Raw genomic sequence first — 14,217 nt, 5'->3', positions numbered from 1 at the left:
GATTTTTGAAAAAGGTGCTTACGTGGTAAAGTAATGGTAATTTTATTTACTGTGGGGATTTGGAACTGATCGATCTCAGGAATTCAAATACAAAAATATCTTTGTTCAGTAGGTAACACTTTGAATCGTAATTTTTTACATAAGAACGTCTCATCCGCCTAAAACTGCAGCAGCTTCTCACAACCTGTATGAAATTCGTAAAATAATTAAATGTTAATGTAACATATTTCGTGTTCGTTTTGACGTACCAAAAATACACACAACACAATTTTAGTTTTTATTTTCTGTTCATTTCCCACAGAATTCTAGCTATGTCTCTTAAAATCTAGAAACGGCTTGATATAACTCAGATAATGTAAAGGCTATGTACACCTTGAAGACCTATTCTAATTTGTGAATAAATTTTTGAAATCGGATACCTAACTAATTTAATAGAAAGAAAGAAATCAATTATTTATTGCAAAAGGACACACACAATATAGTAAAAAATTGGCAAAAAAAAATCAATATAGCAGATCAACAGCTTTACCTCTTGATAGTATTAGAGTAGATTAAATTCTACGTTATGCCAGATCGTCTTATTACAAACTGTCCTGAATAGGTACAAATCCTAGGTGGTGAAGTGACAAATGGAGTCGTTAACTAGGGTCGTTGTTATACTAATGGTAGTCCATTAATCCTCAATGACCCAATGATGTAATCTCCCCTGTTCTGAATCACTCAGTGGAATTGTCTATGTAATGAAGTATCAATATTATTAATCTCTATTGTACAAATGACGATCTGTGTAGTGTAAAGGCGAGAGACCTTGACCACTAAAACGGAAAGTTCGGATTCGATTTTCGGTCGGGTTTTAAAAAATAGTGAACATTCAAGTCTGGGTTGCTTTTGCACCTACTCACAATGGAGCAGCATGACAGAACAGGGATGTTCCGTAACGCGTCTGAAGTGCAAATTGCTGTTTAGCAATAAAGCCGCCTATTGTGCTTATTTTGTTCGTCTGTAGATGTCCTGTGTTTATGTTTTTGTGCAATAAAGAATTATTGATTGATTGATTGACTGAAAGAGGAAATGCAATCGTCATACCTATCAGTATATTTTTTAACGCCTGGCATTTTATACGAATTAACACGTGTAGTTCAAATCCTTGTGTTCATCATAGAAGGTGCAAAACAAACTCCAACAATCCACTATGTTTGACCTAACGGACTGGCGGACCGGACCATGTTAAGCAAACAACTTTAGTCACAATCATTAACAACTCTATTCCTCTTACTATACTTATCGATTTCCTGTGTATGTTAACTGTGGTTAACATGAAAGTTTAGAAACATTCGTTTTGGAATGTTTACTAAATCAATAATGATGCAGCTATACGAAATGTCACTGATTACGGTTCGTTTTGCAGTTTTATGGAGTGTTCGATAATTGGTTTGAAAACTTCCAATGTATTGTCGTACTTATGCTAACAGCAAATCGAAATCTGTCTGATTATTTTATATAGTACAAACTGCGAAGTTTGTGGCATGAGAGAATCTTTTCTCATGGTACTTATGGTACGTATCTACGTACCATATCTTATATGAATGAATCCGGAATGCTTCACAAAGGCTGTTTTTACTTAAACAACTAAAAGATAGGAGTCAGAGTAGTGATATAGGTATCTTGGAAGCCTTTTTGTCAAAGCCTACGAGCAGAGAATCATATTTGATTTATGCTTTCATTCACAACAGCATCACATCTTAGGCTGGGCATGAAATAAATATGTATTTTTTATACTTTTTAGTCAGTCTTGGTCGATGGGGCTGGCATAACAAACTTTTGTTAAAAGCCCTTAAATAAAAGACTAAAATAAAAAATCGCCCGTAAATCCTTATTATATATTGAAACAAGTAATAGTATTTTACTATCCATTTATTGGGCAGCAAGATCCAGACACTCACTTAATATTATCAAGAAGAGAGCGTTCCATATCACGCAGAAACCGATATGCAACATTCTCCCCAACTTATTCTAACCTAACCTCGTATAAACACAGCCTAGACTGTCACTTACTGACTACCTTAACTATATTAGATATTAAGTGTTACACAACAATAATAGTAACAACTATATTAGGTACAACTAATAAAATAAAGTTAAACAAGAATTAAACTACCAGTCGAATCCTTGACTGTGACCTGGTACAGATATCTTGGCGTCGTTTATTCAAACACATTTAAGTCCTGCGATATCTATACTAAGTTGTCGATTCTTCAATGGATTCATTACAAGATAACATTTGATTTACATGTCGTTTCCAAGTCATTCCTAGAACGTCTACTTTATAAGTTAAACCAGGAACAGATTCGGCTATAATAATTCCCAAAATCCAAGGTTTACATCCTTTTCTATAATCCCGAACCATGACCTTTTGTCCAACTATAAAATATCCGTCTCTCCTCCCTTCCCCTTTTTGTGTTTGTTTATCTATCAAACTATCTACTAGAGGCGGCGGTCTAAGGATACTAAATCTGTTTCTCAACTCCCTCCCCAGCATCAAACGAGCTGGTGAAATTCCTGTTGTTCTTTGTGGTGTGCTACGGTAATCGAACAAAAATAACTGTATTGCTGTACCTACTGCAGTTCCAGTTTCCTTTATTTTTGTAACTGTTGTTTTAAAAGTTTCTACAAATCTTTCCGCGGCACCATTTGTTGCTGGGTGATATGGTGGGGTAAATGTATGTTTTATGTTATTTTTTTCACAATACGTCGCAAACTCTAAACCTGCAAATGTTGTTTGATTATCCGTTACTAAATGTACTGGATATCCATATCTAGAAAATAAAGTTTCAAGTATATCAATAGTTTTTGTTGCGGTCATGTTTCCCATTTCAAATACTTCGGGCCATTTAGTGTAACTATCTACAACAACTAAATACATCTTTTTGTAAAATGGACCTAAGAAATCTGCATGCAGTCTATACCAAGGAGATGGCGGTACTGGCCATGGTTTTTCTAACTTAGGCGGATTTTTAAAATTTGTCAAACATATTAGGCATGATTTAGTTACATTTTCTATCTGTGAATCTAAATTTGGCCACCAAAAATATGATCGAGCCAATTCTTTCATACGAACAATTCCAAAGTGTGACTCATGTAAACTCTGCATCACAGCCTGCCTGATTGGTTCAGGAATTATAATTCTGTGCCCCCAAAATAAACAACCTCTGTCTATGTTAATTTCAATTTTCCTGTTATAGTATGGCAGTAAATCAGGTGTTATTAAGCTCTTTTCTGGCCAACCATCCATACAATAACGAAGTACTTTTGATAAAGTTTGGTCAACTTTAGTTTTATTTTGGATTATTTTCCAGTTTAAATGATCTATTTTAGAATTATGTATTTGAATTACATTTGTCACATTACCGTTTAAGCATAAAGAGTGCAACATTAAGCCATCCTCTTGTAGTAACTCTGGCGTTCGGGAAAGGAAATCTGCTGGATTTATGCTTGTTTTAATATGCCTAATTTTGTATTTGAATGCTGACAAAAATATAGCATAATGTTGCAATCTTTTAGCTGCCATTTTTGGAATACCTTTAGTTGGACCAAATATTCTAACCAAAGCTGAGCTATCAGTCTCCAACTCAAATGATCGCCCATAAATGTAGTTGTAAAACTTTGTTATTCCAAACACTATAGCCATAGCTTCCTTATCAATTGCAGCATATTTGATTTCCGTACTATTTAGTTTTTTACTTGCATAAGCTACTGGTTTTATTACCCCTTTTTCATCTCGGTTTGATAATATTGCTGCTAATCCACTTTGTGATGCATCACAAGTTATAATTATTGGTTGCTCAGGATTAAAATGTTTTAAGTTTTCAGTATTTGCTAATTTGTTTTTTATCAGTTCAAATGCAAATTGACATTCTTTTGTCCACTTAAATTTTCCTCTTTTTGTACATTCATATAGGGGTGTCAAAGCTGTGGCCATATTGTTTAAGAAACGTGAATAGTAATTCACTTTCCCCAAAAAGGACTTTAACATAGTCAAATTTGTTGGTGCTGGGGCATTCAGCAATGGTTTCAAATTAGATTTAATTACACTCATACCATACTTATTAATGCGAAAACCAAACACATCAATGTATTTTGTGAACAACTTACACTTTTCTATTTTTAGTTTAAAATCACATAGTTCTAGTTTTGTTAATACTTGCACCACTGTATCATACAAGTCCTGCAAATTTCTCCCTGCCATGTAAATATTGTCAATAAACACCACTGTGTTTTGAATATCTTTTAATTGGTTACTCATTAACCGCTGGAAGGAGCCTGGTCCCGTATTTACCCCGTAAGGCAAGGACTTATATTTATATGTTCCGAATTCGGTCACTATAGTAGTATAATCTTGACTTTCTTCAGTCAATAATGCCTGTAAATAGGCCTCTTTTAGATCTAGCTCGCAGTAGTATTCACCATCTTTTAATGTTTCAAATATATCCTCAATATGTGGCAACGGATAGTGATCAATTTCTAAATGAGGGTTTAAGGTTACTTTATAGTCCCCACATAATCGCACTGAGCCATCGGGCTTTAAGATTGGAACCACAGGTGTACCCCACTGGGTTTGTTCCGTCGGTGTTATTCTTCCATTTTCTTGTAAACGTATAATTTCTTGTTTTACCTTATCGCGTAAAGCATATGGGACACGACGGACCGGTAGACATTTTGGTTTAGCCTCTGGTTTCAGCTTCAAAGATATGGCTTCTCCATTAAACTTCCCCCATCCCGGGGTGAATACTGCTGCGAACCTCTCTTTTATTAATCGTTGTGCTTCTGAAACATTTTGAACACTTGTCTTAGTATTTATGATACAAATATTTTTGGGTGGCCACATATTTAACTGATGCAGCCAGTTGCGTCCAATTAAACATGGGGTACTTTCCTTCGTTATGAATATACTTAATTTCTTTTCAACATTATTATACCGTACTGGTATATTGTGAATGATTCCTAGGGGATATGAAATTGTTTGATCAAAATTTCTAAATGCCGCTTTACATGTTTCTATTTTAAACTCCTTTAAATATTTATTTTTAAATGAGAGGGGCATTACAGACACTTCTGCCCCAGTATCCACCTCAAAAGGCACTTTATGAACCAGATTTAAGTCAATTTCTAAAATAAACGGTGGAATTTTACTCACACTGTGCATGGAGAATGTTTCATACTCTGTGTATAGGTCCTTTACGGCATCTAGGGCCTGCTCACCATCTTCCTCCTCACACTTTACGTCCAGAATATTTGTATTATTTTTTTGCTGACACATTTTATAAATATGTCCCCTTTGACCACATTCAGAGCAGTATTTGTTCCTTAACGTACAATCTTTCTTGATGTGATTGTCTTTTCCGCAACAATAACATTTGTTCTTATTAGTTGGCTGTGAGTTCCGGTCTTTTTGGTGTCCGGTCTTCAATTTCGGAGTGTTCCTCCTAGGCTTCATATATGAAACTGTACTTATGTCCTTTTCTCCATTTGCATGCTTGTATGCTGACTCCACTGTTCTTGCCAATTGTATTAATGAGTCTAATTTTAATTGTTCCCCTTGCTTTAATAATTCAAATTTTATCATCTTTGAGTATACTCCTTCTATAAATTTCTCCTTAATTTGGTCTTCCTCATCTTTGAATTGACAACCTTTCACTAATTTTCGTAATGTTAATAAGTAGTCATCAATTGTCTCTGTAGGTAATTGATTCCTTCCTCTAAATTCGGCTCTGTCCATCAATGGTGAATGTGTTTTTTCGTATTTTTGTTTTAGTTTTTCACATAGTGCTGAATAGGTTAATGTAATTGGTTTTTCCGGCGCGCACGAGTAAGTTAATGACTCAAAAACTTTTGGTGATAACTTTGTAATTAGCAATGGAACCATCTTTGCCGCCGGCACATCATTGAAAACAATAACACACTCGAGTTGTTGTTGAAACGTCTCCCAGTTGTCCCCGTCAAACACCTTAATGTCGTAATTTGACGCCATTGTTTTGTTTTGATGTACTGCTAACGATTGTTCTTGAGCTTGATAGTATGTGCTAAGTATTTTCCTCAAGTTTTCAACAGTATCTGATTCCGAAAATTTTATATCTTCTGCTTCACATACTATAAATAATCCTAAAACAAAAAATAACGCTTAAACTCAATGGACTTTTTTGAAATTTGAAAATAGAATAACAATTTTCCAACTAAATATAGATTTTAATAGAATACAATGTCAAGCTAATAAATTTTAGAAGTTGTCCCGACCACATGCAAGCAAAGTTCAGCTAGTCGACACCCACTAAACATTTGCATTAAATCTAGTGGAGTAGCGGGCTGGATTATGAATATGCGTCGCCAAGTTGACAGATGACAGATGTTCGTAGGATTACTTCGCTGTGCAGCGTATTAGGTAGGTATACCTAGTAATGTTAATGTATGAGACTCGGTACGGTTAGAGACGAGATTTGTCTGAAAAGCTAAGATGGTTTAGGGTTGCAGCATACAGTTTTGACGAGAAATTTTAGTTTTAGGATGTGATGATTATGAGCTCCAACCGATTTCGGCAATGGCGACCACTTCGACTCCTAACGGAAGCGGTCAGGTACGCAGGATATATTAAGGTGCGCAGACGTTCGCGCAAAACGCAGGCGCACACACTCGTCTTACCCCTCCTTGCTTCAGTGGAACGGAAAACCGACACGATTGAAGGAGAGGTCAGATGATGTGTCTGGCCGACGATAACAGGTCACTGTGCCCTATCTCACCACACCATATCACACCATGCGCGACCAAGGTTTCGCCAACAACGTAATGTATGCAGTTGCTAAAACGCGGCCTCATCTATAGGGCTAACATGCCTAACGTGATAACATTTTGTCACTGACATTTTGAATATACTTTATTGCACTTAACAACTAGTTACATCACAAACAAGAAATGGACGTTTACAAGGGTGGACTTATCTCTAAGAGAGATCTCTTCCAGCCAACCCAGAGGTAGTATTAGAGTAACTGCGGAAGAATAAAAAGAGGTGCAATATATTAAATACATTATAATAATTATATCTACATATAAAACCGTTTAAAAATATATATATACACAAACATATGCCTAAGCCTCTATAAATATATACACATATAAAATATACTATACCTACATACATACCTATTATATATATAACAATATACTTAGACTACGAATACTCTATGGATAAAAAGTGCTCTTTGACTCTCTTCTTAAAAATTAGGTAAGAGGAACTCTCCTGAACTACCCTCGGCAGCCTATTCCAGAGCATGGCTGCACGGACGGAAAATGAGTGAAAGCCAAAATTGGTATTGGTCCTAGGTATCTCCAGCATCTTAGTAATACATGGACGCCTAGAACGTGAGGGAGGGGGCAGGAGGTGGAAGCGGGACCGTAGATAGGAAGGGGTACCAGGATCATAGAGAATTTTGTAAAGGAAGGAAAGGATGTGCACATCACGGCGAAGTCGGATAGGGAGCCATTTTAACGACGCACGAAACTCAGAAATATGGTCATACTTGCGTAAGCCGAAGATGAAACGTATCGCCAAATTTTGAAGACGCTCGAGTTTGTTAAGCAGCTCCTCGGTTACATCCAAGTAACAGACGTCCGCGTAGTCGAGAATCGGGAGCAGGAGAGATTGCGCCAGCATAATCTTGGTGTGAAAAGGGAGGAAGAATTGGAGACGCTTGAGAGAGTGAAACGTGAAGTGCATACGCTTGCTCAGCTCATTAATATGAGAAGACCAAGACATATGACAATCCATTATAAGCCCCAAATTTTTCGCCTTCTCAGAATAGGCAATAGGGATCCCGTCGTAGACAAGCGGAGGAAAAGACTTCCAGTCAAGCATACTTCTGAGTCTACTGCTACCCACGATCAACGCCTGTGATTTAGCGGGATTGACAAGGAGACCAAAAGTAGTTGCCCACGATTTAATGGCTGATAGGTCAGAATTTAATGCGTCAATCGCTTCAGAGGCATCGCAGGGAGAAAAATGCCTGTAAATTTGTAAATCATCTGCATACAAATGGAAGGAAGAAGAAATGAAGTGAGAAATAGTATTTATAAAGATTGAGAAAAGTAAAGGAGAGAGAACACCGCCTTGAGGCACGCCAGCTGAAAGAGAGGTCCAATCGGATGATAGGCCATCCACTTTGACACATTGCTGACGACCGAGGAGATAAGAACGAAACCAAGAAATCACAGAGGGGGAGATGTTAACGGAGTGAAGAGTACCCAAAAGGATGTCAAGGTCAACAGAGTTGAACGCACTACTAAAGTCCAAGAGTACAATCGCCGTGAGTTTGGTGTTATCCATCGCATGACGAATGTCCTCCGTAACATTCAGCAGTACCCCAACAGTGCTGTGAAAGGGACGAAAACCGGATTGGAGAGGGCAGAGGAGATTATTCGAATCAAGGTAGGAGAATAGCTGTCTGTGAACAACCGACTCCAGGACCTTAGAAAGAATAGGAAGAATGGATATAGGACGATACTGGGAGAGAGAAGATGGATTTGAGGTTTTGGGAAGAGGAATGACAAAGGCTTTCTTCCATAGTGAAGGAAAGATATTGCATCTAAGTGAATAATTAATAATGTGAGAGAGTATAGGTGCAATATCATCCAATATGGGCAAGATCATGTCAAGACTTAGACAGTCACTACCGATAGCCTTTGTCGAAATTGACCGAATACTCTTCTTAATGGAAACCTCGGTGATTGGCTCGAAAGAAAACAAAGGACAGTCAGGTGGGACAAGAGCATAGAGATAGGACAGAGTAGCAGATCTCGTATGAGCATCCAGTGAAATTGGAGGAGTGGAGAAGTGGGAGTTCAGTGCATTCAGATCCACATTACTTTTACAAGTATCCGTAGTTCCTCCTACACCTAGAGTTCGCAGAAATCTCCACACATGAGTTTGGGACAAATTTTGTATACTAGTGTGAATATAGCGACGTTTAGCATCCCTACACATTCGATTGCAGATGTTGCGCAGTTTTTTGTAGGAATTGAAGTTATCGCATGAAGGATCTTTCCTGTAACGAGATTTTGCTGTGTCACGCTTAGCCATTGTTCGCTTAATCACAGGAGTCAACCAAGGCGCAGGTGCTCGCTTGACTCGCACAGGTCGTACAGGAGCATGGACATCATACAGTGCTAAAAGTTGATTCGTGAACGCCTGGACCATATCATCAATGGAATCCATTGATACAATTGTGGACCAATCAATGCCCTGAATACCCTCTCTCAAGCGTTCCAGGTCCATATGCTGAAAGTTGCGCATGAACAATACCTTACCTTTAGATTTGGGCGGCCGAATCTTATATGAGAGAAAGATTAAGTCGTGATGTGAGAAAGGAGCCGACATTTGCCCGTGTGAAGCTACTAAGTTGGGATTAGATACAATAATTAGATCCAAAAGAGAAGGCCTACAATTAGGAAAGTAGTGAGTGGGAGCTGACAGAGGTAAGATATGTAGGTTTAAGGAAGAGACTAAGTCAGTAAGCCTGTGAGACCGGTGATCATTTTTCAACAAGCAGGTGTTAAAGTCACCCATCAGAATTACATGGTCAAAGCAAGGTATGTAATCAGCTAATACATCTTCAACTGTTTGAAAATAATTCACTTGGTCATCGGGGCTATATAAGACCCCCAGTAGTAGTTTCTTATGATGGATAGTGATATCAAGAAAGAGATACTCCACCGACCCAGAATATTGTGATGGAGAAGATGTAAGCAGATTGGCAGGAATATTACCACGGAGATATATACCCACACCACCAGCACGCAGCCCAACACGATCATTACGGTATAGTTTGTAACCCGGAATAGAGCAAGATGTAGATGGGAGTGAGGGCTTTAACCATGTTTCCGAAACAAGAATGCAGTCAACTACGCCGGCGCTGAAGGATGCAAGAAGGTCATTGTACTGACGAGGTAGGCTCTGCGCGTTAATGTGCACGAGGGAAAGGAATTTGGAGCTGGTATCAAAGACTGCCGAGAGCTTTACCTCAAGAGGTTCAGAGTCTGAGACGGATGAAACGCTTAGAGCACTTTCATATTCGTCAGAGGAAGAGCAAGTTAAATAATCATTGTCTATTAACATACTAATAGTCTATTTTATAGATAAATAATAATAAAGTAAATAAATATATATGTATAACTTAAGCTAATTAATTCTTTATTTTTTTAAAGTAGATCACTATTATACCCTCATTATACCCAGCCTAGGGTTGACCAGAAAGATTCTGAACTTAACTAACTTTATAAACACAACACAATACATAACAATGCGAAAAAAAAAAGAAGCAGAAAAAAAGCAAAAACAAAACGCAGGAACTGTCATCATGACATGTCATCTTAACTTAAACGTCAACTGAAAGGAATCAAAACAATATTTTGTTAACCTACAATTAAGAGAATTATATAAAAATTTTGATTAAGTTGTTGAACAGTTACAAATTAGAAGTTAAATAATAATGATAACATACCCTGCGATTTGAAAAAGAAAGCAATATAAATTCGAAATACAATATAACCCGGCCAAATTACAAGTGCATTCCGCAATCAAATGTCCGCCGCCGCCGCTACAGATTTGCGCTTTGGAAACTGTTCCATCAGGGCATTAAGATCGGCCTGGCAAAATATCTTCCTACGCGACTTATCTGGCAACAGAACAATAATGTTTCCCTCCGACGACCAGCAATTCCTCACGCCAAAGTGGTTTCGGGCTGACACGAAGAAATCCTGTCGCGACTTTGTTAGGAATTCGGATACCGAAATCTTGGATCCCTTCAAAGTGGTTTTGGTATTCCATACCGAGGATCTTAACTTCATGGTGGCAAAACGCACCAGTATGGGCCGGTTATTGCTCCTTTTACTTCCCAATCTATGGCAGGACTCAAAACACTCAGCGTTGACTTTGCACAACTTCATTTGGGAGGTTAATATTGGCAGAATTTTGTCAGCAGTAATCTCACCATCTTCTTCTTTGATCCCATGGAAGAGCAGGACTTTTCTTCGGGTGTGAGTCTCCATACGATCCAGGGCCTGTACAAGGAGCTCGACTTGCGATCGAAGGACATCAAGTGACTTCCATACAAACGACTTGAATGAAGCGTACTCAGCTGCCAGTGACTTTACAGTGTGATTAGAGGGAGTGCTGTCTGGGCGAAAGTTCTTCTCAAACTCACTCATCCTGGAGCTGAACATAGTTGATAATTCACTCATAGTTTTCAGCAATTGGTCAGCTGTGCTATCCATGGCGGTGCAGTGTTGCAAGTTTGTGAGAGAGCGAGTGGTGTCACAGTCTAGGCTTAGGTAACTTCAAACTTATTGCATATCCAATTAGTTAATTTTAAATAAATATAATATGCAGAGCTAATTAAACACGTATTGACAGGTCAAAGTCTACCCGCGAAAAAAAAGATTTTCAACAAAACATTTTATCGATTCTGACGATATAATTATGTCGTTTTGTCGATGGGTGCTAATATGTGAACCCACATAAGTCATGTCGTTCTGTCCAAATACGAACAAAGTCACGTGACACGGAAAAAACAAACTTATCGATTTCGTTAAAATTTATTGAATCGATCGATAATTTTATCACGTTGCGCATGTTAGCCCTGCTAGTGTAAAATCGTTTCCTCGACAATAAGCACTAATCACGTCACAAAAAAGTCCTGGGCAATGCGATAAAACTATTTACATGAGAATTTGTCTGGTATGAATTGATATTTTTCAGAAAATTATTTATTTTAGAACTTCCATACACGTGTGACTGTCAGTTGTCTACTTTTGACTTGTGGCTTCACTGCGACAGATATTACCTACAGGCGCTCTCAGACTTGTGCTCATCTGTTTTATACCAGACCAGAGGTCTTATCAAGTGTACAATAACAAATGAAGACACGTCCATATTTACCAGCGAAACAGTAAAAACATAATCCGCATCAGATTATCTCCCGTCAGACATGGAATCTCGTCCGGTGGCTTCGTTTCCTCTGTATTTAATCTGTGGTCCTAATTGAAACGTCAAGATGATGGTCACGGATGCCTGGCTACAGGACTCTACAGCAAGCGGTAAGGTGCCGATCATACTTGCGTGTGTCAAGCGTGCGCGTGTCTGTGACGTTTGTTTGTGTTGTGGTAAAGAGCTTCTTTGGTCTTGGTTGTTTGAGCAAAAAGGGCGGTTATGATTTTTTTTGACGTGACTTATTGTAATTTGCCGCAGATCGCATTAACTACTTGGCCGGACAAATGGGGAGCGCTGAAGGCTCTCACCCGGTACAAAGTTTAAGACAACAGGCCTGAGGGTGACCAGTTAGGCGCGAACCTCGGCTCAGGACGTCGTCTGAGAGGAAAAATATTTGAAAGAATTTATCGACCCTAGTGGATCGATAGCGAAAAGCGCTGATTGAGGGAAATCGTCGACCACGCCGGCGGGGTGTGTATCGGGGTCCTGTTGTGATTGACAGAAGAGACAGAGAAGGTGGGAAAACTTAAGGATGCGCTGTAAACTGAAGATTTGTCCCTGGGGACACCGTTGCTCAACGAGGGCCCTCGGAGATGATAATTCAGATGGCTGGGTGCACTTTGGTGCGTGTTCGATAAATGAATGAGCGCCGCCGGGTGATAGGAAAAGGTAGGAAGCGGGAATGACTGATACTTGAACAGCGCCGTTATTAAATATTATGACGGTCATTTTAGCAGTCTTCGCAGGCCAGAGCTTATTTTATTGACGTGACATTGAAAATTTGCCTCGGGTAGCATTCACTATTCGGCCGGACAAATGCGTTGAGGGCTCTCATCCGGGGGCAGGTACGAATGCATAGAGTAGTGGTATCCACCAAAATAAGAGTTCTCTTGGCTAATTACAGGTGGGCCGCTTGCGATTAGTATTGTGGAGATGGAGGCCCGGAGTCCCGACGTGCAGGCCAGGAGAAGAAAGTAGTAGTAGTAAGACAGGAATCAAACAGTAAACAGTTTATTAATTGGCACTTCACAAATAGGAACTTGAAGTCACAGTTGACCGCTAATAGCCGGGACCAACGGCTTAACGCGCCCTCCGAAGCACGGAATCATCTTGCCTACTTTTTCGGACAATCAGGTGATTCAAGCTTGAAAAAACCGATAATATATAAAATACAATATAAAGAAAATGACATGTAATGGACAAGTAGATCACAGTTAAAGATAGTGGACACGGCCACAGTAATATAGATGTTACCCTTATCAAGGTCGAAGATGTAATGAGTTAGAGCAGAATAAGAGGAATTGTGAAATGGAATGAGAATGTCGAAATTTAAAGTGATTGACGGTAAAAAGGAGTTTGCACTCTGCTACAGTCAAAGCTGACGTCGAGGGTCGACGCAAGTTGATTGCGCACAAAACTACAGTTGAATGACGATCGCGCACGTCCATAGTCTCCAGTATGATCGCGGTCTAACCCGTCAGCTCCATAATAAACATGTTGCAAGGCTTTGTTTTATGTTACGGATTGACTTTGTTTCTAGTTCTAACAATGATACGGGTATGGTGCTCGAGGGTATTAAGGAAGTATGGTAATTGGATTTTGATGTAGGTTATACGCCTAAGAGTTTGATAAAAGAGGGGAAACGAGTTGCCTAGTTTATTTAGGACAGCCTGTTATTTTCTATCGAGACTTGTATAAGTGTCATGAATTTGTTCTAAAAGTAGAATCCTTTTAGTTTAAAGGCAGTTTAAGTATATTTGAAGGAAATTAAAGATGTCTTTATAACGAAGGTGATGCAGTCCAGATTTCTATAATAAGACGCGATAGAATTTTCAGAACAATCACAAATGCCGTCCTCTATGGTTACAGTTCAGTTATTGATAATCGAATTCTTGACAAAGAACAATGATTTGCATCGATTAATATCTGAGAAATACTTCAATGAATCATACAGCAAGCTCGCGACAATCACTTAAACAGTCGACAAAAGGACCTTAGTAACTAATTATGCAAAATGTGGCCAGTAATTCGGTCTAGGTTTCGATCTAGATTAGATTAGAAGCCCTGCAGCTGAGGATTGACATAGTTGTGTATGGACACTGGCTGGAAGTAATCTGATTAAATCCACCATCATAATGCTATTACGTACCGCTTACTCGGAGGTATTCGTTTGACAAAGCGTATCG

The 14,217-nt window shown here is 38.7% G+C and overlaps 2 protein-coding genes across 8 annotated transcripts in view; both read right to left on the bottom strand.

Moving 5' to 3' along the window:
• The window catches only part of LOC126366199 (SH3 and multiple ankyrin repeat domains protein 3), a 248,622-nt gene that overhangs the window by 94,257 nt on the left and 140,148 nt on the right, over nt 1–14,217 (bottom strand). The gene's annotated exons all lie outside the window — the stretch shown is intronic.
• LOC126366235 (uncharacterized protein K02A2.6-like) lies at nt 1,897–6,159 on the bottom strand. 2 transcript variants are annotated; one of them, XM_050009282.1, is made up of 2 exons: nt 5,195–6,159; nt 1,897–4,824 (listed from the first exon to the last, which is right to left on the bottom strand). In XM_050009282.1, exon 2 carries the CDS (start codon nt 4,301–4,303, stop codon nt 2,240–2,242), a length of 2,064 nt encoding a protein of 687 aa, XP_049865239.1. In that variant the 5' UTR covers nt 4,304–4,824; nt 5,195–6,159; the 3' UTR covers nt 1,897–2,239. The 2 variants fall into 2 exon arrangements, with proteins under 2 accessions (XP_049865239.1, XP_049865240.1); XM_050009283.1 differs by having other exon boundaries at nt 1,897–4,821.

The sequence above is a fragment of the Pectinophora gossypiella genome, chromosome 4 (assembly GCF_024362695.1).
Source record: "Pectinophora gossypiella chromosome 4, ilPecGoss1.1, whole genome shotgun sequence".
Classification (NCBI taxonomy): Eukaryota; Metazoa; Arthropoda; class Insecta; order Lepidoptera; family Gelechiidae; genus Pectinophora; species Pectinophora gossypiella.
The sequence above is the reverse complement of the archived record's forward strand: the minus strand, read 5'-3'. Positions and strand labels throughout refer to the sequence as shown.